The sequence below is a fragment of the Dipteris shenzhenensis genome, chromosome 18 (assembly GCF_047967505.1).
Source record: "Dipteris shenzhenensis isolate YYH24624 ecotype China chromosome 18, Dip_SZ_1.0, whole genome shotgun sequence".
In the NCBI taxonomy this organism is placed as follows: Eukaryota; Viridiplantae; Streptophyta; class Polypodiopsida; order Gleicheniales; family Dipteridaceae; genus Dipteris; species Dipteris shenzhenensis.
Window position 1 is genome coordinate 32069182 of NC_141613.1, and position 27481 is coordinate 32096662.

At 43.1% G+C, this 27481-nt stretch overlaps 1 protein-coding gene across 2 annotated transcripts in view; it reads right to left on the minus strand.

Annotated features, from left to right (window-relative positions):
• The window catches only part of LOC147891117 (Urb2/Npa2 family protein), a 114653-nt gene that overhangs the window by 21880 nt on the left and 65292 nt on the right, over positions 1 to 27481 (minus strand). For both annotated transcript variants that reach the window (XM_087389408.1, XM_087389409.1), the window contains exons 4-7: positions 19119 to 19525; positions 17412 to 19026; positions 15953 to 16196; positions 15272 to 15761 (exon numbers count right to left, since the gene is read on the minus strand). In XM_087389408.1, the coding sequence (XP_087245534.1) occupies positions 15272 to 15761; positions 15953 to 16196; positions 17412 to 19026; positions 19119 to 19525 (2756 nt within the window). The remainder of the gene's footprint in view (positions 1 to 15271; positions 15762 to 15952; positions 16197 to 17411; positions 19027 to 19118; positions 19526 to 27481) is intronic.

The following is a 27481-nucleotide window of genomic DNA, read 5'->3' on the forward strand; positions in this document are numbered from 1 at the left end:
CCTAACCTTATTACTAACCTAACATGCCTTAATATTTCCGACACCCTCTTGCAGTGACAATGTTCCAATGTACAAGGTGTGCATTGCGCTCTCAATCCCCAAATGGAAACAAGTTTAAAGCTTTGTAGAAAACCTCAAACTTTTCTGGAGTTAGTGCCTTGGTGAATAGATATGGCCACATTTTGGTGTGTTGGGCAAAAGATCTTGCTGGTCTCCATTGCATATAGCTGTTCTCCTACATAATGATAGTGAATTTCAATGTGTTTCATGTGGGTATGGAAAAACGGATTATGTGCTACTGCAACAGCCCTCTGGCTATCAGTGAGAATTGGAGCGGGAGACTCCAGTGATGCATGCAGATCTGCAAGCAATTATCGCAACCAAACACATTCAATTGCTGTTGTGAAATCTGCCCTATACTCAACTTCACAAGAGGAGGTACTGTTTCCATGTAATGCATGAATGTCTGTTAAAAAAACAGTTTCGATCAGTTGATTGTTGCGTGTCATACTCATCATCCCAGCCCCAGTCACTATAAACATGCAGCTACAACTCACCACCTGGGAAAAGACAATCCAGATAACCATGTCCCTTGCCAATAACAAAAAAGCACACTTGACCCCTTGCTAATGTAGTGTCCTTGGACTATGCATAAACCTGCTCAACTACGACACTGCCAACTGAATATCTCGCTCAGTATTGCACAAGTAGATGAGGCATTCATAATATTGAGACCTCCTTCCCCTGTGGAGAGAATGAGGGTCTCCTAAGCCACCCTGGCTACAACATATGAGGCACCATCTAACCCACTCCAAAGAAAGTTCCTGACTGGTCTCATGAGCTGAGATATACAACCTTTGATCTGCACCAACAAGAGCAAACGAACCAGGCAGTAGCCAATAATACCTGGTTCACAACCACTACTCTAAAAGCAAGGTCAAGTCTGGCAGAACTCCAAAAAATGAGTTTCCTCCTGATGCTCTCCAACATGGGAGCAAACTACTGTGCTGGAGAGTTGCCCACCCCATCTTCAAGCATTTTCAACACTTTGTGGCAAAGGTTGAGAATGAAATAGGCCTCACAGTTCAGATTCTATGCACAGATAGAGTGGGGGAGTATATGTCTCATGAATTTGAGGCTTATTTGAAAGAGAAAGGCATCACACATCAACTTACAGTGAGGCTTACCCGTTAGCAAAATGGCAAAGCTGAGCAGAAGAATAGAACTCTTATGGAGATGGATAGATGCATGCTCACAAGCAAAAAGTTGCCTCATAGGTTTTGGCTTAAGGGTCTCATGTGTGCCAACTATGTTTTGAATCGGGCTCCCACTAAGGCTTTGAAAACAAAGACTCCTTATGAAGTTTGGCATGGGAGAAAGCCTTTAGTGGAACATTTTCATGTCTTTGGATGTGTTGTATATGCCCATGTGCCTATTGAGTTTCGACATAAGTTGTCAGACAAGGCAATTAGATGCATATTTGTTGGGTATAGTGCAAAGAGCAAAGGTTACCGTCTCTACAATCCTGCTTCACGCAAGATTTTTGTCAACAGAGATGTAATCTTTTCAAAAAATTCAGCACATACACAAGCTGAATTTAATGTGCCAGCTTCTTCTACATCAGATGATGTTTTTGAGAGGTTAATACCCATTGCTTTGGGTTCCGCATTTGACATCCCTGCTGAAAATCAGAATTTGCAGCAAGCTCCTCATGTTCCACATGCCCCGATTCAGCCACCGGCTGATTTAGTTCCTCTACAGGAAGAGGAAGATGTTGTCAGGCAAGAGACTACAGAAATGCATGTAGCCAAATCTGTTCCCAATTGGCTGCTCCAAACTCTCAGGGAGAGTAAACTTGATGCTCCTTTGCCTGGCAGAACTCGTAGTGCAGCAAGGCACAAAGGGGGGCCTCTTTCCGTTGAATCAACTTATGCGGGTACTCTTCTTGATGAGGAAGAGCCTAATACTTTGAAGAAGCTAAGGCCAATGTGCATTGGATGAATGCCATGCAAGATGAGTTGCAGTCCATTGAGAAAAATCAGACCTGGAATCTTGTGGATTTGCCACCAGGAAAGAATGCCATAGTACCAAATGAGTTTTTCCAAGTAAAAAGAAAGTCGATTGGGTCCATTGATAGGTACAAGGCACGGCTGGTTGCAAAAGGCTATGCTCAGAAGAAGGGCATTGATTATGAGGAGACATTTGCTCCTACTTCTAGGATGACTCCTATTTGATCAGTTATTGCAATGGTAGCATATTTTGATTGGAATGTTATTCAGTTGTATATAAAAACAGCTTTTCTTAATGAAGACCTCCTAGCTTTGAAATTTCGGGTAATGCACATAAAGTTTGCAAGCTTAATAAAGCTATGTATGGGCTGAAACAAGCCCCACGTGCATGATACTCCAAATTTGATGCCGTTCTGACCAGCAAGGGGCTTCATAATAGTCCAACTGAAAGTACCCTCTACATCAAGAAGGATGGGGGGGATATTTTGGTCATCATTCTTTATGGCATGCTCCTCACAGGGTCACATGAAGAAAAAATTGCAGATTTCAAAGCTGAATTGAAAGCTACATTTGACATATCAGATTTGGGCATGTTACATTTTTATTTGGGGATCCAGCTTATACAAGAGAGACGTGGCATTATTATGTCTCAATCCAAGTATGTGCAAAAGCTCTTGGATCGGTTCAACATGCAAGATTGCAAGCCTACAGCCACTCCCATGGAACCAGGGCTGAAGCTTACTATGTATGATGCAGGTGAATCAGTAGATGCCACACTCTACAAAGCTTATGATCTTGCTGGGAAAGGGATGGATGTCTGAGCGGTTGAAAGAGTCGGTCTTGAAAACCGAAGTATTCAGTAGAATACCGGGGGTTCGAAACCCTCTCCATCCGTGAGTACAGCCATGAGTTAGCATTCTCACGTGGTGCGTTTCCCACCCCGATTTGAAGAGTGCTTCTTGTCAGTTATGACCAAAGCCGAGCCTAAGAGGTTAAAAGAGATCATCACAATTTCATTTATGACGCGTCTAGCCCAATAGGCTCTATTTCATTGAGAATCAAAATATACGGCGAGAGAATCAAAATATACGGCGGTGTTTCAGCTTTCCCTAATTGCTACGTCAGGCTGTTGGATGCCTCATTTATTTGTGCAATACACAGCCTGATATTCAGTTTGCAGTGTCGCATGTGAGTAGATATATGCACAACCCAAAGACAACACATTGGCAAGCTGTAAAACGCATCTTCCGTTACTTGCAAGGCACAAAGTCTTATGGCTTGATGTTTCCGAGGGGGGGTGACTTACAGATGCATGCTTACAGTGACTTTGATTGGGCTGGAGTTTATGACACTAGGCAGTACACAAGTGGTAATTGTTTCTTTTTGGGACATGCTTGCATTTCTTGGCTAAGTAAGAAACAATCTACTGTGGCTACTTCCTCATGTGAAGCTAAGTGCAGGGTAGCTTTCACAGCAACAGTTGAGTGTGTGTGGCTACGTTGCTTATTTGTTGATCTTCACCTATCATTGGAGGGTTCTTCTCCAATTCTCACTGATAGTCAGAGTGATATAGTAGTTGCAAAGAATCATGTGTTTCATGCTCGCACGAAGCACATTGAGATTCATTATCATTATGTCAGAGAGAAGTTGCATGCAGGGGAGATCAGTATGATCTATGTCTCCACACCTGACAATGTTGCAGTGTCACGAGGACGTGAAAAGTGATGTAAAGTATCTTCGTAACTCAATCTACACTTAACCCGAGGTTAACCATGGTTAAGTGTTGTAATGGTTTGGCTGTGAGGGACTGGCTAGAGGAAGTGCACACTTCCTAGAAGTTCCTAAGGGCAAAGTCTAGGTGTAGTACTAGGTTCTAGGGGCAAGGTAAAGGCTTTAAAAGAGGGGTCTAAAAGTTGGGCCCAAGGACAACCAACGTTGTCCTTGGTATGGGGGTTAGGACTTTAATGAAGGGGCAAATGGCAAGGAGGAGGTGCCATTTGTCATGCATGTGTATGCATGCCCTTTCCCCACCTTTTCTCTCTCTCCCCTCACTCTCCCAGAGATGTTGAACGTTTTTAGTTGTTCTTGTGTGCAGTTTTTGAGCTGTTTGAGCTGTTTCAAGCCTGTTTTCAGCCGTTTTAAGCCGTTTTAAGCTGTTTTAAGCCGTTTTGAATGTTTCAAGGCTAGTACGCACTTCTAGGAAGTGCTAGAAGTTATTTTTGAACTTTCTAAAAATTTTCGTACGGACTATATGGACGTACGGCTCTACGAAATCCGTACATACGTGTTCAGCTGCCTCCAGCAGGTGCCCGGGTTGTCTTTTGCTGTGTTGGATCTTTGTGCACATGTTTCTGGCTGCGTGGTGGGTTCTGGAGCTATTTTGGACCAATGTAGGCTGCAGGAGGAACTTTCCTTGCTCCTTTTGGCACCCTCTCTTAGGAGGACTCATGCATAGATCCCGAGGCAATCATTTCGGGACAGATCTGTGAACCATCTTTCCTCTACAGCTCTTTCTTGTTCACCCTCCGCTCTCTACCTTCATTTCTCTCTTCTCCTGATTGCTGGAAAACACCTACACCCTGCGGGGAGCCTGGACAGAGGATAGGTGCGAGGAAGGAGCTCGCCCCTCTGCCACAGACAGCGGGAGTTGGTTCCAGGTTCTGTTTTCCTTGTTCTTTCTTGCTTTGCAGCTTTTTGCAGTGCATGCATGTTGTGTGCAATCCCTTCACAACTCCTACAGGTTCTAGTAAGCACCCAAAGGCAAGGGTGATCCTGTGAAAGGCCTAAGGACAGTGTGGATACATGTGATAGCCTCGAGGCTGCCTTGAGCTCAGTTTGCCAGTGGTCTGGATGCCTGAATGCCTCTAAGTTGTGTCAGATCAGAAGTAAATGCATGAGTATTTGTACTTTTTTAGCAGCAACCTAGGTAGTTTGCTGTTTTAAGAGGAGGGTATGTCACAAGGACGTGAAAAGTGATGTACAGTATCTTCGTAACTCAACCTACACTTAACCCGGGGTTAACCATGGTTAAGCGTTGTAATGGTTTGGCCGTGAGGGACTCACTAGAGGGAGTGCACACTTCCTAGAAGTTCCTAAGGGCAAAGTCTAGGTGCGCCACTAGGTCCTAGGGGCAAGGCAAAGGCTTTAAAAGAGGGGTCTAAAAGTTGGGCCCAAGGACAACCAACGTTGTCCTTGGTATGGGGGTTAGGACTTTAATGAAGGGGCAAATGGCAAGGAGGAGGTGCCATTTATCATGCATGTGTATGCATGCCCTTCCCCCACCTTCCATCTCTCTTCCCTCACTCTCCTAGAGGTGTTGGACGTTTTCAGTTGTTCTTGTGCAGTTTTTGAGCTGTTTGAACTGTTTCAAGCCTGTTTTCAGCCGTTTTAAGCCTGTTTTGACTGTTCCAAGGCTAATACGCACTTCTAGGAAGTGCTAGAAGTCATTTCTGAACTTTTTCATATGTACTGTACAGACGCCCGTATGGCTCCATGGAATCCGTACAGACGTGTTCAACTGCCTCCAACAGGTGCCCGGGGTTGTCTTTTGTTGTGCTGGACCTTTGAGCACATGTTTCTGGCTGCGTGGTGGGTTCAGGAGCTGTTTTGGACCAGTGCAGGCTGCAGGAGGAACTTTCCTTGCTGCTTTTGGCACCCTCTCTTAGGAGGACTCAAGCACAGATCCCGAGGCAATCATTTCAAGGCAGATCTGTGAACCATTTGTCCTCTACAGCTCTTTCTTGTTCACCCTATAGGTGCGAGGAAGGAGCTCGCCCCTCTGCCACATACAGCGGGAGTTGATTCCAGGTTCTGTTTTCCTTGTTCTTTCTCGCTTTGCAGCTTTTTGCAGTGCATGTGTGTTGTGTGTGCAGTCCTTTCAGGACTCCTACAGGTTCTAGCAAGCACCCAAAGGCAAGGGTGATCCTCTGGAAGGCCTAAGGACAGTGTGGATGCATGTGATAGCCTCGAGGCTGCCTTGAGCTCAGTTTGCCAGTGGTCTAGATGCCTGAATGCCTCTAAGTTGTGTCAGATCAAAAGTGAATGCCTGAGTATGCCTTTCCAGTGGAAATTCTAGTGGTACACCTGGATTAGACGCCTTGAAGACAAGTAGAGGATTTGCAGAAACATCGCAGGGTTGAACCCTTGTTGTAAAGCATTTCTATTCAGAAGCATTAAATAAATACCGTAAGGGGCACCAAGGAATTTGGGGCCAGTGGGTGCATTGTGTACTATTTTCATTGAGCAAGGGCATTCTAGCCTCACCTTTGTTGTTGTTGAAGCTTGTTCTAAGTTGTGCTAAGTGATTGAAGTGACTGAAGCTTGCATTGTGGCCATTTAAGAAGTTTATGATGACTGAGTACAAGAAGATCACTGCCCTTTTGTGTATCGAAAGCCGGTTTCATGCAGACATCTTCACCACAACACTTCCACGTGAGAAGTTTGAGGCATTTCTCAATGCCCTGAACTTATCTCCTTTTGGTGATTGATCTTTTCCTTGTACATCATCACGTTGGCATTGCAGGGGGTGTTGGAATTATTGCCATAATTCATGGCAAAGACCAATGTGTAGTCAATAAGTGAGTTACGGGCACTTTTTCCTCTTTAGAGGTTTTTCTCTCTAATCACAGTTAGGATCTGTAACTACGGTTAGTGGATAGGTTTAGGCTTTGTCACTTAGACAAAACCTTCACCTCTTGTATGTTTTCTACCATCTCTTCTATTTAGTACGTTTGTGGCTTGCTCTCCATCTTCCCTTTTGCATAGACAAAATTCACTCCACAAGCCCAATGCTTGGCTAAAGTTTGCACAATTTGGCTGAAATCCGACTTATACCCATATATAACAATCCCCTCGGCAAGAAGGTCAACACATGCAAGCATTGGAGACTAAGCCCCAAATTTTTTAGGGCAAAAGACGCAAGTGAAAATGAGGCAAAGCTAAGCAGGAAAGTTAAATAGTATCATTACCATGTTAGACAAAGAGAGAGTGAGAGAGCAAGAGAGCTGAACGTTAGATTGCAATAGATGAAGTGATTGAATACAACAAGAGGGAAAGGTTTTGTCTAAGTGACAAAACCTTATCCTTCACTAACCATAGTTAGTGAACTAATTGTGGTTAGGGAGAAAAACCTCTAATGAGGGAAAAGTGCCCCTAACCTACTTATTACATTACATTGGTCACTGCTAGAATATAATAATAATTCTAACACCCCCCTGCAGTGTCAATGTCATGTACAAGGAAATGATCAATCACCAAAAGGAGATAAGTTCAGGGCACCGCGAAATGCCTCCAACTTTTCACGTGGAAGTGCTTTGTTGAAGATGTCTGCAACATTGTCATGTGTTGACACAGATCATACTGATCTCTCCTGCATGCAACTTCTCTCTGACATAGCAATAGTGAACCTCAATGTGCTTTGTGCGAGCATGAAACACAAGATTCTTTGCCACTGCTATAGCACTCTGACTATCACTGAGAATTGGAGAAGGACCCTCCAATGAAAGATGAAGATCAGCAAATAAACGACGCAGCCAAACACATTTAACTGTTGTTGTGAAAGCTGCCATGTACTCAGCTTCACATGAGGAGGTAGCCACTGTAGATTGTTTCTTGCTCAACCAAGAAATGCAAGCATGTCCTAGAAAGAAACAATTCCCATTGGTGGACTGCCTAGTATCATAGTCTCCAGCCCAATCTGAGTCACTGTAAGCATGCATCTGCAAGTCACCCCCCCTAGGAAACATCAAGCCAAAAGACTTTGTATCTCGCAAGTAACGGAAGATGCCTGCTAATGCATAATCTTTGGGCTGTGCATATACCTGCTCACCTGAGAAACTGAAAACTGAATACCAGGTCGTGTATTGCAGAGATAAATGAGGCATCCAACAACCTGGCTATAGAGTGTGACATCAATTGATTCACCTGCATCATGCATTGTAAGCTTCAGCCCCGGCTCCATGGGAGTGGACATAGGCTTGCAATCATGCATGTTGAATCTGTCCAAGAGCTTTTGAACATACTTGGACTGAGACATAACAATGCCACGTTTCTCTTGAATAAACTGTATCCCCAAAAAGAAATGTAACAAGCCCAAGTCTGACATATCAAATGTAGCTTTCAATTGGACTTTGAAATCTGCAATTACTTCCTCATTTGATCCGATGAGCAACATGTCATCTACATAAAGAATGATGACTAAAATATCCCCCCCATTCTTCTTGATGTAGAGGGTGCTCTTAGTTGGACTATTGTGCAGTCCCTTGCTAGTTAGAAAGGCATCAATTTTGGCATACCATGCACGTGGGGCTTGTTTCAGCCCATACAAAGCTTTATTCAGCATGCATACTTGATGTGCATTTCCTAAAATTTCAAAGCCCGGAGGTTGTTTGACATAAACCTTTTCCAACAAGTCTCCATTAAGGAAAGCTGTTTTAATGTCCAACTCATGAACATTCCATTCAAAATTTGCAGCCATTGCTATAACTGACCTGATGGTGGTCATTCTGGATGGAGGAGCAAAAGTCTCCTCATAATCTATGCCCTTTTTCTGAGCATATTCTTTTACAAACAGCCTTGCCTTGTACCGATCAATGGACCCATCTGGCTTTCTTTTGACTTCGAAGACCCAACATGTACCTATGGCATTCTTAACTGATGGCAAATCCACGACATCCCAAGTCTGATTTTTATGAATGGATTGCAATTCATCATGCATGGCATTCATCCAATGCACAATATCCTTTGCTTCTTCAAATGTCTCAAGCTCCTCCTCATCAAGAAGAGTATCTGCATAAGCTGATTCAACTGAAAAAGCCCCCCCCATGTGCCTTACTGCACTACGAGTTCTGCTAGGCAATGGAGCCTCAAGCCTACTCTCCCTGAGAATCTAAAGCAACCAATGCGGGACTGTTTTGGCTGCGTGTATCTCTTGAATTTCTTGCCTGACAACTTCATCCACACCCTGAGGTTGTACTAATTCAGCTGGGGGCTGAATCTATACATGTGGATCTGGCGGAGGTTGCTGTAAATTCTGAGTTTCAGCAGGGGAACCAAATGCTATAGGAAGCATCCCCTCAAACACATCATCTGAAGAGGCTGGAATCTAAAATTCAGCATGTGTATGTTATAGAGAAACGATAGGGTTTGCAGTGGAGTGATAAAAAATAGACAATACTCAGACACAACTGAAGAACGGAACTCAGAAAACATAGTGCCTATCGGTAATATGAAAAACTGAATACAAGAACCTCAAGCCGTCGTGTCTCAAGGACTGTGGCTGAGGTGAATCAAAAAGATGCTTCCATGTAGAGAAACAGTAGAAAAAATAGCAGCAGAGGGAGCGAAACGCAGTCCTCTGTGTAGCTCGATGATGATGAAGATGATGAAGGGCTTTAGCTGCCCTAGGTGGTGAGGAGCAGATCTGGAGCAGCAGCTGGAGGTCCAGCACTAGATCTCGAGAAGAGGAATAGAGGGGCAGAGGATGGAGCAGGCAGAACTGGAGCAAAGGAGAAAATTTGGAGCACAGGAGTAGATCTGGAGCAGAAGGGGTAGATCTGGAGCAGAAGGGGCAGATCTTGAGCAGGAGGGGCTGCAGCAAAGGATGGAGGAGGTGTAGAGCAGCTGCAGGTCCTGTTCGAGAGAGTGAAGGGGGTGCCAGCTGGTCGGCCAGCTGGTCAGTGGGCCTGCCAACTGGTTGGCCTGCTGGTCGGCCAGTTCTGGCCTTTTTGGCCACTTGTTTGGCCCTGTGGCTGACCTTTTGGCTGGCCTGCAAGCTGGTATGTTTGCCCCAGAAATTGGGGATTGTAGTTGCTTAACACCCCCTCTCAATTGCCAATTTGGAGGGGCAGACATTGTGTGCTTGGAGCTTCGTGTAGAGATGTCGACGGTGGCTATCCCTGCGAAATGCCCAAGAGATGCAATGCAAAAATGCAGAGAAGGTCACAAGAGGAGTGCCCTTGCAAGGGAATTGTTCACTTCCTCAAGTGCCTTAGTTACACATATGATCAGCAGAAATAAGAACACTGTGAAGCTCGAGAGAATAAGCCACCCCCTCTCACCGCCGAAAGGTGGAGGGAAAAGCAAAGGTAAAGAACAAATATGTCGTAGCAGCACTGATAATCCAGAGATGGTAGGATTCCACCAAAGGAAGAGGTCGGAGCTGAACATGAGCCAGTGTGTGCCCGATCTTGGACCTCGGGAGAGAGGAGTCTATCCCCACCTCCATGCATGTAGAAGATTCGAATCATCAAGACACATCTGAATAGAAAGGGTCCCGCCTAGGGAGAACTTGTAGATCCTGGAAGTTGATGCCGATGGAGATCTGCTAGACTGCTAGAGGTGAAGGATCATGACCTCCTTGTTCGAAGGAATCAGGAGTGACAAGCCTGAAACCGAAAAGGGAGGGAGGGATGGGAGTAGAAGATGGAGGTTAGAAAGGGAGGGAGGGATGGGAGTAGAAGATGGAGTTTAGAAAGAGAGGGAGGGATGGGAGTAGAAGATGGAGTTCTCTCCCGTAGTGCGCAACAGAATGAAGAGGAAACTGATATGTTCATAGGAGTGATGCTCCCCGTACCTATGGCCTCCATGAAGAAGCAGGATCTTTAGATCACCAGAGATCTGGGGTCTTTAGATCACCATGGCTCTGATACCATATAGAGAAACGATAGGGTTTGCAGTGGAGCGATAAAAAATAGACAATACTCAAACACAACTGAAGAACGGAACTCAGAAAACATAGTGCCTGTCGGTAATATGAAAAACTGAATACAAGAACCTCAAGCCGTCGTGTCTCAAGGACCGTGGCTGAGGTGAATAGGAAAGATGATTCCATGTAGAGAAACAGTAGAAAAAATAGCAGCAGAGGGAGCGAAACACAGTCCTCTGTGTAGCTCGATGATGATGAAGATGATGAAGGGCTAGAGCTGCCCTAGGTGGTAAGGAGCAGATCTGGAGCAGCAGCTGGAGGTCCAGGGCTAGACCTCGAGAAGAGGAATAGAGGGGTAGAGGATGGAGCAGGCAGAACTGGAGCAGAGGAGCAGATCTGGAGCAGAGGAGTAGATCTGGAGCAGAAGGGGTAGATCTGGAGCAGAAGGGGCAGATCTGGAGCACGAGGGGCTGCAGCAAAGGATGGAGGAGGTGTAAAGCAGCTGCAGGTCCTGTTCGAGAGAGTGAAGGGGGTAGGTAGCCTTTTTATAGGCCTGACCTTAGGAGGTTGGCCAGCTCTGGTTGGTGGGCCTGCCAGCTGGTCGGGCTGGTCGGTGGGCCTGCTGGTCGGCCAGTTCTGGTCGGCCATTTCTGGCCTTTCTCGCCACTTGTTTGGCCCTGCTGGCTGACCTTTTGGCTGGCCTGCAAGCTGGTATGTTTGCCCCAGAAATTGGGGATTGTAGTTGCTTAACATATGTGCAAAATTTTCAGAGAATATAACATCTCTACTAACAAAAATCTTTCGTGTAGCAGGATTGTAGAGACAATAGCCTTTGCTTTGTGAACTATATCCCACAAAAATGCATTTGAGTGCCTTAACTGACAATCTTACTTGTGAGCATGCATCTATCCATTTCCATGGCGGTGCGATTCTTCCGCTCAGCTTTGCCATTCTGTTGAGGTGTAAGCCTCACTGTAAGCTGATGCATGATGCCTTTTTCTTTCAAAAATGTCTCAAATTCATGAGACATATACTTTCCCCCTCACTTCTGATTTTGCCTTGAGACCATAGACCCAAGTGTAGTTGGTAAATTCATCTATGAATGTAACAAAGTAGAGATAACCCCCAAAAGCAGGTGTCCTCATGGGACCGCATACATCACTCTGAATAAGCTGTAATTTCCGTGTAGCTTTAACTGCACCATCCTTTTTGAATGGAAGTCTATGCATTTTGCCAAGAATGCAGCCTTCACATGCATGAGGAGGAGGCAACTCCAAGGGAGGCAATGCATCAACCATATCATGCCTCTGAAGTGTCATTAAGCTGCCATAGTTCATGTGCCCATACCTAGCATGCCATAACTCCGCATTCTGCATCGCAGCAGTGGGAGTGCTAACTGATAATGCAAGATGGGATCTTTTTTCATATAGATCAAGCTGAAAAAGACCCCGATACAAAGTGCTAGACAACATCAAAGCATAGTCATTTTCTTTGTCTCTGACTGCACACTTGTCATCATAAAAAACAACCTAAAATCCTCCTCTATTGAGTGAGGACACTGAAAGCAAATTCTTCTTTATCCCTGGCACATAGAGTACATCTGAAATTCTGATATCTGTGCCATCAATGGATGTGAGAATAATGTCTCCCACTCCACACACTGAATAAGAAGAATTATTCGCACAAGTTACCTTCTTCTTGGTGGGTGAAGAATGCAGAGTTACAAACAGACTCTTCTTGAAAGTGAGGTGCTTTGAAGCACCACTGTCAAAATACCAAGTATGAAGTGTCTCATCAACACTAAAGGAGCATTCATCCTTGAAGGATCGTAACTGCAAGTCAAGAAAGCATATGAGTCATCATCTTTAGTGGCTGTAATATCAGAAGTACCCACTGAAAAATCTGAAGTCCAAGACAGAAAGGCATAGTGCTCTTCAACCAAGTTGGCTGCAACATCTCCTCCATCATGAGAATGTGGAATTGATGCATCTGACACAGCCATACCGGAATCCCTTTTCTTCTCTTTGGCTATGCGCTTCTTGCACTTTCCAATATAATGACCTGGCTTTTTGCAATAATGACAGATGCCCTTCTTTTTCTGCTTATTTGTATCACCTTTTGCCTTATAAGAAGGCTGTCCAGAATCAGCTTTATGCTGATGTGTGGGTTGATTGGCATGTGGCTTTTGCTGCCCTTTATCCTTGGGCTCAAACTTGGAGAGCATAGCATGCTCGCCAGGCCGGGTTGCCATATTTCTGCGAGTTTGTTCCTCTTGCAACAGAAGTCCTACCAACTCGTGAAAGGAGAGAGGATTGCTGCCCCCCCTCAATGACAAATTTAGCGAGGTGTGGAAACCGAGATAGGACTCAGGAAGAGAGTTCAAAGTGGTGGTGATCATCTCTGAATCCGGAATGACTTCATCAATATTCAGCAATTGTTCCCTGAGGTCCTCAAGCTTTGTGAGGTGAGAATTCATGGAATCTCCCTCCTCCATATGTGTATGGGAAAGTTCTCGCTTCAAAAAGGAAACCCTGGCATCATTTCTTGCTGCAAACATACTCTCTAGTATCTCCCAAGCTGCCATAGATGTCTTGCATGGCCGAATATGAGGTATAATGAACCTCTTGACAGAAAGAGAAATTACTGAAAGAGCTTGTGCATCTCTAGAGTCCCATCTTTTCTGCTCTGCTATGGGAGCTCCTGGAGCGGCTGCTTCAACCACCCGTGCTGCATTTATACCTCTACCCCTGCCTCCAGTTGTAGGAGTGACAAGTGTAGTCGCTGTATCTGGTCTTGCTTCATCCCCATTGACATAATCCCAAAGATGTCTACCAACCAAGATATTGCGAACCATGAAACTCCACAAGGAGTAGTTAGTGCCATCCAACTTATCCTCCTGTGTGAGAACCCCGAACACCTCATTGGAGTTGTTCTGAGCCATTTATACCAGAAAATATCAAAAAATACAGCAGACTGACCGAGTGAAATCCCTTCCTGGGATATAAAATGCACAAGTAAAATCTGCAAAGAAAAAGCTGCCCACAGTGACAAATATTGTCACAGCCTGTCAAAGGCTCAAAATGCACTTCAAAACGGCGCTATACTGCACTGTACGGATGGCAGCACTTGTACGGACAGGCTGCACGCAGAATGTACGGACAAGCAGATTGGCGCTAGATGTACGACAGATTTCACTGTACGGAACGGTCAACTATGGCTGTATGGAATCGCCCGTACAGATTGTGCGGAGATAATCAAGGTGAGCAAGGTGAGCGAAGTGTAACGGGCTGGGAGCTGGGAGCCAAGAGCTAGGCCAGAAGCTAGCAGCAGGGTCTTGCTACTCTGATACCAAATGTTAGACAAAGAGAGAGTGAGAGAGCAAGAGAGCTGAACGTCAGATTGCAATAGATGAAGTGACTGAATACAACAAGAGGGAAAGGTTTTGTCTAAGTGACAAAACCTTATCCTTCACTAACCATAGTTAGTGAACTAACTGTGGTTAGGGGGAAAAACCTCTAATGAGGGAAAAGTGCCCCTAACCTACTTATTACATTACATTGGTCACTTCTAGAATATAATAATAATTCTAACACACCATACACAAGATCAATATGGCTTGGATTGATGATCTTTTAGGTACATTACTTGGGACCATAATCTTTAGTAACATTGATGTTAAGGTTACGATTAAGTCAAAATCTGAAATGAGAATGGGTACTTTTAGAAGCAAATTTGGTCACTCTAAGTTTTTGTTAATGCCGTTAGATGCCACATGGAAGAATGAAGAGATGTAATTGGTTAAATTAAACGTGTGGTAACTCACATAAGCTGCATAGTGTTTTTGGTTGTGTTGCCAATGCTTTGGCTACATTAGTCATTTTATTAATGACATTCTAGCCTACAACAAGAGTATTGTAATGATTGTGAACACTAACTCCAAAGGGGGTTGAAATGGATCCAAAGAAAATACCAGTTATTGAACGATGCAATCATTCTTAGAGTTTTTAAAGTTAGCATCATAAAAAGTATCTCTTATTCGGGAAAAGAATCGACATGAAAACTTTGATACAGTTTAAAAGGACAAATGTTGCAGGCTCTATTTAAAGATTGTTCATCCCCAAAACTGTTTTTCCTATGAACCAATGCGAGCGGTCATGTGCTAGGAGTGGTTTTCAGCAAAAGAAGACCATAGCCTTTGAAAACAAGAAGCTTCCTCCCTCTCAATGTAATTGGCCAACTCGTGAATCAATAGTTGTATGCTATGATCTATGCTATTTAAAGTATGGAGACATTATCTTTATGGTTCAAAGTTTTATGAGGATGTTAACCAAGATACTTTGAAAATATTTTTGTAAAAAAGTAGACGCAAGTGGCTGCTAAACTAAGTGGGCAGAACTCATGTAAGAATTTCATATGGGAATTTGATACCAAAGAGGAAAGGAAGATAAAGTTGCTAATGCCTAGTCACCCATTATGCATAATGCAAGTTTCAAAGTACTAGAGAGTGCTCTAATGACTAAGATAAGGGAATATCAAAACATGAACGAGTATTTTCATAGCTGGTGGATGTAAGATTAACCCAGCTCTATAAAATTCTTGAAGAGGAGTAGAGTGATACCTTTTTCTATGCCGCAGAAGACTGCGGAGCAATTTACAACATGATGTGTATATTTCGGGTAACCTAGTACATGCCGATAGATCATCCAACACTGTGTTTGTATAATTGCTAGAATCAGATCCTCCATTTAATGAAGAGAAGTTCTGTATCAGCTTCAGCTGGGACATGTTCCTTTGATAAAATGGTTTCAACAAGTCAGCAGGGCAGCTCATTGCTTGAGCCACATGGTTGGCCTTCATGGGGAAAATCACTTCACGTGATGATATGCTCACCAGAATGTCGATGCATTTCACTATAGCAAAAGTTGCATCTATTGAGCTTGGAGACTCATTACCAACAGTATTGATGTCTGTTGGACAACAAGGTAATTGAGTGGCATGACTTGACTGATCCAAAATATGCCAGAATCTTTGGGAGTTGGCAATTACATTAAAAATTGCAGCCAGATAGCTTGAGGAGTATCTTGCCAACGTCTGAAGCCTCTTGGGACCTGTAAAAAAAGATGTCAGTCCTTTTAACAAATACATCCAAAATAGCAATATAATGTTCCAAGTTCCAAGAATCCAGTTCAGCAATGGGGCCCAGCTCAGCGTACAGCAATCTATATCCACTTATACATTCCTCTAATCTATTGAAAACATCTTAAAAGTTCTGAAGTTGCTCGCTAAAATTCAGGCTCACCAGAAACAGCATCCAAGCTTAATGACAGGCATTCGACACCTGCAACCACAATAGTATTCAACTTCATCCTGGAAAAGCAAGCAGCTTCCCATCTATTGATACCTCTGTTGAGACCCAAGAGGGCTCGCTCAATTGTCTGCAGCGCTAAGCGGAAGTGCAGCCCTAGAGGTTTTCTTAAAAACATTGTGAAAGAGCTCTCAAGAGAACGCTTGAGCTCCTCGTGGGCTTCCTTATTCTCTATCACCTATTAAGACAGCCGAAGACAGTTTAAAGTTTTCAATAAAACTCTTAAAAAAAACTAACTGACATGTTTATGGATTAAATTTTGTAATTGACTTTCTGACATGAGCTAAACAGAAAGAAAAACAAACAGCAAAGTTCTTAAACTCAATAAGCAAGAAGAGCAACAAGACTTTAGCCTGTAAACACCAAAGAACTTCATGCTACAACCCTCAATAGCAAGAAAAAATAAAGCAACACTACAAAATAATTGCATTTCAAGCTAGTAGCAAAAATTCCTCAAAATGTCTCACGACATCTAAAGCTCGGTCATCTATTTCTATAGATGCTATTTCAAACGATGACCACTAGCTAGTAATCCAGGAGAATGCACAACCTGCAGACTGGGATAGACCACCATGCTTTTGATAAGGGTGATCCACTAAGCACCTTTGTAACTGGCTTTAGGTGGGCTCTTCTGTGCATTGGAAAGGGAAAATGGTGCTGTAAAGAAAGTTTTGAAGAGCAACCCGAGCCTTCAAGTTGAAGGTGCTTGAGTAGCGATACAAGAAATCAGGTACCAAGTAACTGTGATTCCTGACTCATGGGATTGACTCCTTGAGTATTGAACATGCAGCCCTCAAGAAGTGTCTTGAGGAGCTGAAAGATTCTGATGAGAAATCCATGGACAAATCAAAGCAAATGGAAGCCAAATTGGATGCAAAGATAGATGCCCACAACAAGGAAGTAAAAGTTTGGGCCATGGTGGTGGGCAAGTATAAGCCTACAAGGTCATTAAACTTGATTTAATCGTCCCACCATTTAAAAAAAGACAGCATTTTCCTTTGTCAGTCTGCGCCTTGACCCTTTCCCCGTACAGTATAACAGCCTACAGGATTTAGAGAATCGAGGGAAAGACCTTCAATCACAGTTCACATTCTACACTGAGAAAAGAAAACATGTGGAAATTGAGACATTTGGTATTCCAACTGCATTGAATGTGAACAGATTCTCCCACCCTTCCGTTTCTTTCTTTAAAAGGATATTAAATTGCAATGGCATTTGACAAATGCTTAACCTAGCATCCTGTCTATACCAGTGAATGGCTCTTCAGATAACCCTCACAGAATCACACAAAATTAACCCTACAGAGAGCCAAAGTGCTTTTAAAAAAACAATCCATTTTGCCAGGATTTAAAGGCATACACCCTCATCACAATGTTCTAACAGATGTCTTCACCTGGCTAGTCGAAAGCAGAGCTCCAAACAAAGACATGTGTGCATCAATTACTTTCACAAAAGCTGTGGGGGAGAGAGATGGCCTTGTATACGGAAGGAAACTCCCAATAGATTCCATGTACTTGACAATGCCCAGGAGCAGGATCAACCAACCAGAACCTTTTAGTTGTGAGAGCTTAGCTGTTTCTAGCATGATCCTGTTTGCAGCTCCCACAAGCAAACTCATTGAAGCTGTCCATACTCGGGTAGAAAATCCTGAAGCCTGGTTAGCTATGTTTGGAGAATGAAATAAGCTCTTGAGTCTCACAATGGCAGCCATGGCCATAAAAAGCTCCCCCAGCAAGTGTGATTGCTTGCTCCATTTTCCAGAAAGCATCTCCCTAAAAAGTGATACCTGCAAATCTGACATCTCTAAAAAGCTTGCAAATGATTGAGCTGATGAACACCTTTCTTCTTGCATTACATTTGGTACAGAAAATCTCCATTTCAATCGTCTTCTATTCTCTGACATAATATCATAATCATCAATGTCACTCCCTTCATCCTCCTGTTGAACCCTGGCATCCTCCATTTTGACATCGGCAAAGCTGCTTGAATCTATCTCTGCAAGATCCTTTCCACTATCACCTCCTGTCATGGTCTCTCCATTTTCCCAAGCATCAGGAACATCTTCCATCCTGACTTCCAAAAATTTTGAAACACTACCAGTACAAAAAGAGTTGTCCATCTCATGATCCACTGAGTTTCTGTTGATAACGAGTTCTTGATTCACAACTTCATCACACAACAAAACTTCTTGCAAACTATCCAGTAAAAAGGATTCTGCAGTGTTTATATACAACATCAGGCTATCAGGCAGCTGACCATGCCACTTTGTGCAGTCATCCTTATCTGCATGGCATTTCTCATCAAGAGATTCTATAGTCATTGTGGTGCTCCATAATAAACTACTCACGGCTGCTATTGATGCAAACACACCATATGAATTCTTTCTTGCAGTTGTGCTCCTTTTTCCATTTTTGTCCCTGAAAGATGCCACCATTTTTGGAAGCTTAGAAAGCCCTATTGAGCATTCAAGCTTGATTTGCTTGATATACTCAAGAGAGTTTCTCATTTGCACCATTAGAGTGGTGGTGAGCGGCTCTAGTGTGCCATGTATAATCATTTTATCAAGGCTAGTTGCTTCCATATTTTGACCATTCCCAGATTTCACTAGAAGAGGATCCAGAAGATCTTTGGCCAAGTTCTGGCTAAAAAAGCTGAATAGGCCTGTTGTGCACTTCAGGATAGAGACTATAATATCTTCACCTGAAGCAAATGTCAGATCCTCTGCATGGCCTTCAAATATATCATAGAAGCATGCTGCTACAGCATGGATAGACAGCAATGGCCAATAAAATGAGTAAGACTCATGCAGCAACACCTCTGTAGGGCTAGACGATTCTAACCCTGATTCCATTAAACTAGCTCTCAGCAGCACAGACCCGAACGCCCTACGACAAGCCAACAGAACCTCTAAAAAGCATATAGCTTGTGACCAATCAAAACTAGCATTCGATCTAGTAGAGCACTCCAAGCGGTGGCTTCTGATCTTTATGAGACTTGCAACAATAGACCTGGTGGAAAAGGCAATACAAATCAGCACAAAAAATAAGATAAGAAATACAAAGTCGGTCCATTCAAATTTTACAATACCAAGAAAATTCACCTCTCAAGCCTAAAAATAATACTTGTAAACTTGGCTGCAGAGCTAGCTTTCATGTATCCTTTGGGAAGCCTTGATACTAGACTTATCAAATTAGCGCATTTTCCCAAGTTCAAGTCGCTCATTGGCAAAATCATGCGTTTTTTACCAACTTTCAAGGTTGGAAACAGATTCTCCTCTGCATTTCTGCCTTGTATATGAACATCATCAGAAGCCAGATTTACAAATCCCCCAACCCTACCTACTTGATTTTCAATGACGTTGAGTAATGATTGGCTAACACTACAAGCTGTAAAATCAGATAGACTAACATCCGGGAAGCATTCATCTGGCAAGGCATCATCTTCAAACATATATATATATGGCTCCAATTCTTGACAAAGTGATTTGACAAAAACTCCCCGAACAGACTGCAGCAAAAACATTTAACAAACATAAGTAGTTAAATAGGACACTATTATGCAAATCTCTTCTCTCTTACGGGCATCGCAAGCAATAAAGCGTTCTTTATCCAGCAAAACAAACCCAGATCTCTTGACCAACCTCCAGCAACGTACATTCACACTATAAAAACCTTTACTAGGCTTCCATTCTCCAGACAGGTAGGCACAATCAATAACAATAGCCACGACAATAGGTGACTATCTCACACTAAATTGTGCTACCATGTGGAAAGAAATGGGGTGAAACATGCCCTATAATTTTATGTTTACAAGTTGCTGCCAAACAAAAATCTCCTTTCTCTTACAGATAAGGCAAGCAGTACCCTCTTAGTTATCCAATAAAACCCATCTCTAATCGCCCACAACAAGCAATGTAAATTCACAGTATAATGATCTTTGGTACAATTATATCCGCTAGACAGCTAAGCACAATCAACTTTGTTAAATGGCCATGACAACAGGTGATTATCTCACACTAGAGTGTGCTACCACTGTGCAAAGAAAATCATGTGTACCATCCTCCTTGGGAACTAAGAGGAACTCACCAGTTCATCGTTTGACAACACATTTACCACCGCTAGCCTGGATATACAGGTGGTGGATATTCTATAGAAGAATGACACACAGGAGATTATCATAGGTCAAGAAACAAGCAGCCAGCAGAACAAAAGGATGAAGGATGGGCTCAATGTGAAAAAAACATGAGAAGTATTCCAAACACCAAAGGATGCTTCCAATTCCTTGAAGGCTCCCTATGGAGAACCATTGCATCATGAAGTTGTTATATACACATACATACATACACATGCACGCACGACACAGTCACTTTTCCAACACCCCTCCTTGATTAACAAGGATTTAACGTAGCATCCATTGTGTTCAAAAATTTCAGTTGCTTAACCCTTGCAAGAGGTTTGGTTAGTATATTTGTCACTTGATCCTCTATCAGATTTATCTCATTGCTCAAAAGTTTCTCACATACAAAGTGACACTGAACTTCTATGTGTTTAGACGGAGCACGAACAATTCTTGGCTACTTAAGAGAACTCATTATCCATATATAAAGGAGTTGATATTTTTTGCTCCAGTCCAATAGCTTCGAGATTCTCCTTAACCAAATAGCTTCACAAGTTTATTTTGTTGCTCCTCTATATTCAAATTTCATAGAGGAGAGCAGTGGTACTTTGCTTCTAAAATCTCAGCCTAAATCCAATGTTGAGCAATATCCGAAAATTGACCTACTGATCTACACATCCAACCCAATCACTATCAGTGTATCCTAACATTTTCAGATCATTGTTTCTCTTGTATTCAATTCCAGAGTCAAAGTTCCCTTTGTGTATCTAAGAATCCACTTAGCATCTTTTCAATGGCAATCTTTAGGATTGCCCTAGGTCTGGTTGAAGTCAAATCTATCAGGCTAAAAAAAATGATGCCCATTTCATATGTCTATCAGATATCAATGGCTGGGCCAATGAATGTTTTATGCTTTGTTGATCCATCTTAGTGGAACCTTTATCTCCCATTAAAGAATATTGCCACATTCTTAGAGCATGTACAACAACGGTTAACTCCTTATCATATGTGCTATAATTGCACTCCACTAGCTTCAACTTTTTACTTCATATGCTATGGAATGTTCATCCTATATAAGGACTGCTTCAATTCCATAACCACTAGCATCAAATAAAAAGTTACAAAACTCCAGTAGTAATCTCAACTCATGTATAGATTAAGGTCCTATGGTTTTCAGGCCCTAAATTCCAGGTGGCAGGTCTTCTAGAAGCGAATTAGAAAGAGATCTTTGGTGAGCAGTTTTAGTGACACAATTCATAGCTGTAACTATACAAAATCAGGAAAACTTTATCTCTTCTAATTGTACTTTTATCCTAAGTATAATTCAATAGAGAAGTAATCTCTCTTTTTATTTCGCTTTTAAGTATAATCCCTTGTCATCCTTTACAATCCACATTTGATTAGAGTCACAATCTATCTTTGGATTGTATTAATGTGTTACGCTCTAGCCGAGGTAGCATGACCTCGGAAGAATCAGTCGACATTTCCCTTATAGGATCTATCTCTGTAAAATATGTGTTTGCGCTTTATGTAAATGATCGGGAGGGATTAATGTCAAGGTCCTAGGTGAGGGCTGATAGCACCAGACTGGATAGATTTGAGACCAAGGGCCTAGTGCAAAGATTGTGCCTAGGGGCAAGGAATTAAATGCATCCCAAGAGAGGGGTGAAATGTTGCATTAGGAAGGCCCTATATGGATGACATGTGGCATCTAGATCTATCTAGGGATTTGGGGTCTGCTAAGGCTAGTGAGAGAAGATAAGGATTTGATTTTTTACGTGATTTTGATGACAGCTCTCTCTCTCTTGCTTGGAAGTCTTGGCAGAATTGGCTGGGAGGAAAAATCAGGGTGCTACTCCCGTGATAAGAGAGATAAGGCTATAGTATAGAGAAGAGGAAGGTGACATAATGTCTCCAAGGCATACCCAAAATAATATCAACTCCTTGCCTCTAGGAAATCTTGTATATCCTTCTAGGGCTTAGTGGAAGTCTCCAAGTTTTTAACTTCCCTTGTATACTTGTACTTAATGTTTGTGAGCACAACCTCCGTGAAATTAAGTTATCATGCAAAACAACTTCTTTTTTATTAATGTAACCTCTCATATTCAAAGATGCATGACAATTGTACCTACTTTCTCCATCGGAATGATCACTTCTCGTGTTAGTCTCTTGCTTGATTGCGTCGTCCTAGATCATGCGAACCATTGCAAATGAGTCCTCTCTCTCTTTAAGTAGGGGGCATTTTTTGGGTATATGTCCTTCCCTTTTTGAACTCAATGTTAAGAGTGTCATTAAAGGCTTGCAAGTCTAGGGCTGCATCCACCTTGAAGCTTTTAGCATGTGGGAACATAAGCTTCCTTCAAAAGACCGTTGCCCTCCTCCAAGAGAACTGCCAGAGGGTGAGGATGTGGGACCCCAAGGTAGGTTCCACTATTGGGATTTGAGTTACCATCCTTGAAAAGCTTGAGTGGCTTGATCTATGCTTTGGGCAAGTTGGTGAGACATTTGCTGGCCAAATTCAATCACCACCTGGAGTTTTTGCCATTGGTTTTAAGAGGAGTATCTGTCCTTTTATTAACAAAGCCAAATTTATGTGTAAAGAAATATTTACCACCAAACCTCTTCTTTTGTGGGAAATGCATGGACTATTCTAGACTTTCCCCTCCTTTGAAATACCATTTGTCCTCTCACAATTCATAAAAATTGAAAGCTAACTCAGTGAGAATGAAACACCTTGTTATGCTCTAGCCGAGATAGCATGACCTCGGAAAGATCGGTGGGCATTTTCTCTTAGATGACCGACTTCTGTAATATTTTATGTGCGTAAATAAAATGGTCAATGGAAGTAACTGCCAAGGTCCTAGGTGAGGGTGTATTGGCATCAACTAGGTGGTTCTGAGTGCTCAGGCCTAGGTGCACCTAAATGTGTAAAAATGCCAAGGGGCAAATGTTTTAATTGTGCCCCAAGAGAGGGGTAAATGGTGTACCAAGCTAAAGGTCTAAAATGATGACATGTGGCAGAGGGAACCATCTAGGGAGTTGTGGGCTTGTGGATAGGCATGAAGCAATGAAATTACGTATCTTTTGATGCTTGCAGTCTACAAGAGAGGCTGGGAGGAAAATATGATGCCAGCGCCTGTGATTGTGAGTTAGCCAGTGAATCAACGAAAACCAGAGAGTTAAGAAAGTGTACGTTTCATTTGGTATCAGAGCTTTAGGCTAGACGAGGGAATTGGGTATGAAGGGAGAGCGGGATATGTGACGACACACAAGAGCAGTCGCATCGAGTCCTTCTTGCCACGGATTGCTTCCGCTTGCCACTTGGAGAGCCTCCGCAGAAAAGAAACCAGGCGGAAAAGAAGAGCGAGGTCAAGGACGCCACCTCCACATGGGCACACATCGCGCTCTAAGAGCTGTCTACGTGAACCCGTTGGTTTACGAGTAGCTTAGAGCCAGGGAACGGTGGCGCATGAGACTGAGGTTACGGGCAGGCACTTCGACGCGATAAGCGGTGTTGGGTGAAATTAGCGGGGTAGGCTGACGATGGGCGGCAAGAGCGCACGGACGGCTGAATTCGCCAGGCTATGAGATTCATGACAAGCGGGGTCGACGGTAGTATTTGAGCGGTGCCAAGACAGGGGTCGATGGCAATCTTGCAGGGTGGCCAATAGCGAGGACCTTCTGAGCAACGATGCTACCAGTCATGGAGGCTTCGACAGATGGGTGACAGACGGGATTGTTGAAGGCACGTCAGGGGTGTTTGTGAACCAAGCAGCTTGGATACCGTCACCCCCACCTCTAAGTCTTGAGCCTCCTCTATTCAGGCCTGCTAAAATAGCGTTCATGAGACTAGTTCGAACCTCCACCAACTCCGACCACTTTGTGGAGCTTCCAGGGAGCGGTTCTTTTCCCTTCTATACAAATTTTCAATTTGCAGTTTATTATTCCTGTACAGCAAAAAGGGAAATTTGAAGTGTGATATACTTTTGGGGTTTTGGACGTACGGAAAGAAGTTTTAAAAATAAAATAAAATAAAATTCTATTTTCCCTTTTGAAACAATGGAGGCAGAGGGACAAGATTCCAGGGTAAATCCTGGTGAATCTAGAGTGCAATCTACGCAAGAAGTGTCCCATCACACAACGCCTACTCTGGTGGGTAGGATTTCTGTACTAGAAGATGCTTTACAACAGATTATGAACCAGCAGCTTCAAGTGAATGTTGGTCAAAATGAAATTAGGGAGATGGTGCAAGCCTTGTCAGCTAGACATCTAGAAATGAAAAGGGCAAAGCTCCAGCAGAGCTAGAGCCCAGTATACACTCATCAGAGCGTACGAAGGTCAAGGTACCTAATATTGCCAACTATAGACCGGAGAAGTACGCTGGTCGGATGACCGAGCGCAGTTTTGATGTGATCGAGGTTTGGTTACACAAGTGGGAAGAAGCCTTCGCCATTTGTGAAATCAGATCTGATCTAAAGAAAATCCGCGAGACCACTCACCTGTTTATTGAGGCAGCGGATAGATGGTGGATAAAGCAACAGAAAGATCAAGTTGCCCCTACCACCTGGGAAGGGTTTAAGGCTGAATTTAAGAAACACTTTCTTCCACCTGAGGAAGAGTCCCGAGATTGGGATGCTTATAGAAACCTTCGCCAGAGGAATTTGTCGGTGGCAGAGTACACTGACAAATTCAGGGAATGTGTTATGAAAATAACAGACCCTCTCCCTATGTCGGTTCAGTTAAAAGACTATATCTATGGATTGAATGACAAGATTAAAATGGAAGTTCGGGCTAAATATGTGACTACATTAGATGAATCTATTTCAGTAGCTTTAAACTATGAGGATGCAAGAGGCAGACCTAGTGGGTTTGTGCAGGCAGGGACTCAGCATGAGCACCCGAGAAAAGGGGGATTTCAGAGGAAATGGACTTCAAAGACAAGTGTCTCGCAGCCAAGTGGCCAAACCAAGCAGGTGAAGTTGGTTGAGGGACCAGCAAAGACAAGTACCATCGTTGGGATGAAAAGAAAAGTAACTCCAATGGCAGCCCGGGCTTGGTCAAAGTCCTCGTTGACCCCTGAGCAAAAAGAAAAAGCTAGAAAAGAAGGATTGTGCTTTGGCTGCCTTCAGCGACATCAGTGGAAAGATTGTCCACTAAATAAAGACCGTCGCACGGTCAATATGATTTGAATGCGACACGGAATGCAGGAGAGTCCCAATGCGGAACATATGCAGATGCAATTGGCGGGACCTTCTCAGAGGTTAGTACCTGTGTTGTTAAGTGTGTCTGTTACTAAGTTAATAAGCGGTGCACCTGATAACATCCTTTCAAAGCCCGCAGCAACGGGGTATACGGTTTTCAATGAGCCCGAGTTGATTAAAATGAAAGGGCAAGTAGCCAATCATGATGTGATTGTGTTATTTGACTCAACGTCAACGCACAATGTAATTAACTCGAAGCTTATTAAGAGGCTCAAGTTGAAAACTAGTCCGTCTGACTATGCTTATACGGTCAGGATGGCAGACGGAAGTTGAACTGAAGTATGGGACCAGAGGGTTACCCAGTTGGAACTTTGAATTCAAGACTATGTTGAGAAGCTGGACTTTGAGTTGACCAGGCTTGCTTACGTAGAAATAGCCCTAGGCATGGCTCGGCATTTTTGAAAAAATCCAGCCATTGATTGGAAAAAGCATATTTACCAGTTCAAGATAAACGGGGTAGAATATGTTTTGCGAGGTGAAAAGGACTTACCTTGAGGACCATTAATTTCAGTCATGGAAATTCGGAAGACTCCGAAAGAGTTTCTGTGTCTGTGTATAGCATCGATAGAGTTGATTGATGATGCGTCGACTAGCACTGAGGCTACCCAAGATGGGGAAATGGCCGAGTTGGCTGAAGAGATATCGGAGAAGTTCTCTGATTGTTTTAGGGATGAGTTACCTTATGGGTTACCTCCAGAGCGGAATGTTCAGCATAAAATTGAGCTTATCCCCGGGGCAGAACCTGTAAATAGATCTCCCTATAGATTAAGCTTTACAGAAGAAGCTGAGGTGTGAAGACAACTGGAAGAATACCTCAAGCTGGGGCAGATTCAACCCAGTTTTTCACCTTTTGCTTCCCCAGTGATATTAAAGAGGAAGAAAGATGATACTTTTCAACTCTGTATAGATTACACAGCATTGAATAATATCACTATTAAGCACAGATATCTGATGGCTCGGATCGATGATTTGCTAGATGCATTGCATGGGGCCGTAATTTTCGGTAAGATAGATCTTAAGTGTGGCTACCATTAGATCCGTATTAGAGCCGAGGATGTGCATAAAACCGCTTTTAGAAGCAGGTTTTGGTCATTATGAGTTTTTGGTAATGCCCTTTGGACTTACCAATGCTCCAGCTACATTCGTCATGCTTATGAACGATTTACTACGTCTGTATATCGGAAAGTTTGTAGTACACTTTATTGACGATATTCTGGTATTCAGTAAAAGTATTAATGAGCAGCATGAACACTTAAGAATAGTGTTCAATACTTTGAGGAAAGCCAGTCTTTATGTAAATAAGAAGAAAACTATACTGTGTATGGTTAGACTTGAATACTTAGGATTACTCCAGAGGGGGTAGAAATGGATCCAAAGAAAGTGGTTGCGATACTGACTTGGCTAATCCCTCAGAGTCTGACCGCTTTGCGATCATTCTTGGGATTTGTCCAATTTTATCCGAAATAGTATCGCCATTGACTAATCTGACCTCAGATAAAGATATGGGGACAGAATTAACAGGAAAGTTTTAACACCATAAAACAAGCTGTGGTCACAGGACCGGTGTTAAAAATAGTTGATCCCCAGAAACCATTGTTCCTGGAAACCGATGCAAGTGGCATTGCGGTAGGAGTAGCTCTCCTCCAAGAGGGAACGCCAGTAGCCTTTGAAAGCAAGAAGCTTTCTCCCTCTCAAAGAAATTGGCCAACTCATGAATTAGAGTTGTATGCTGTTGTCCATACTTTGAAAACATGGCGACATTATTTGTATGGATCATAGTTTTATGTGGATGTTGATCATGATACTCTGAAACATTTTTGTAAACAGCCTGACTTGAGAGGCCGCCAAGCTAGGTGGGCAGAACTCATGCAGAAGTTTAATTTGACGATTCGGTACCGAAGAGGAAAAGATAATAAAGTTGCTCATAACATGAGTTTCACGGTGTTAGAGAGTACTCTAATGGCCGAGATTAGAGAAACTCAAAAGGTGGACGAGTTCGTTCAAAGCTTTTGGCCTAAGGCTCATGTATTGAAACCCGGGGAAAAGGATGACCTGGCATCCAGAAAAGGCCAAACTTATGCAAGAT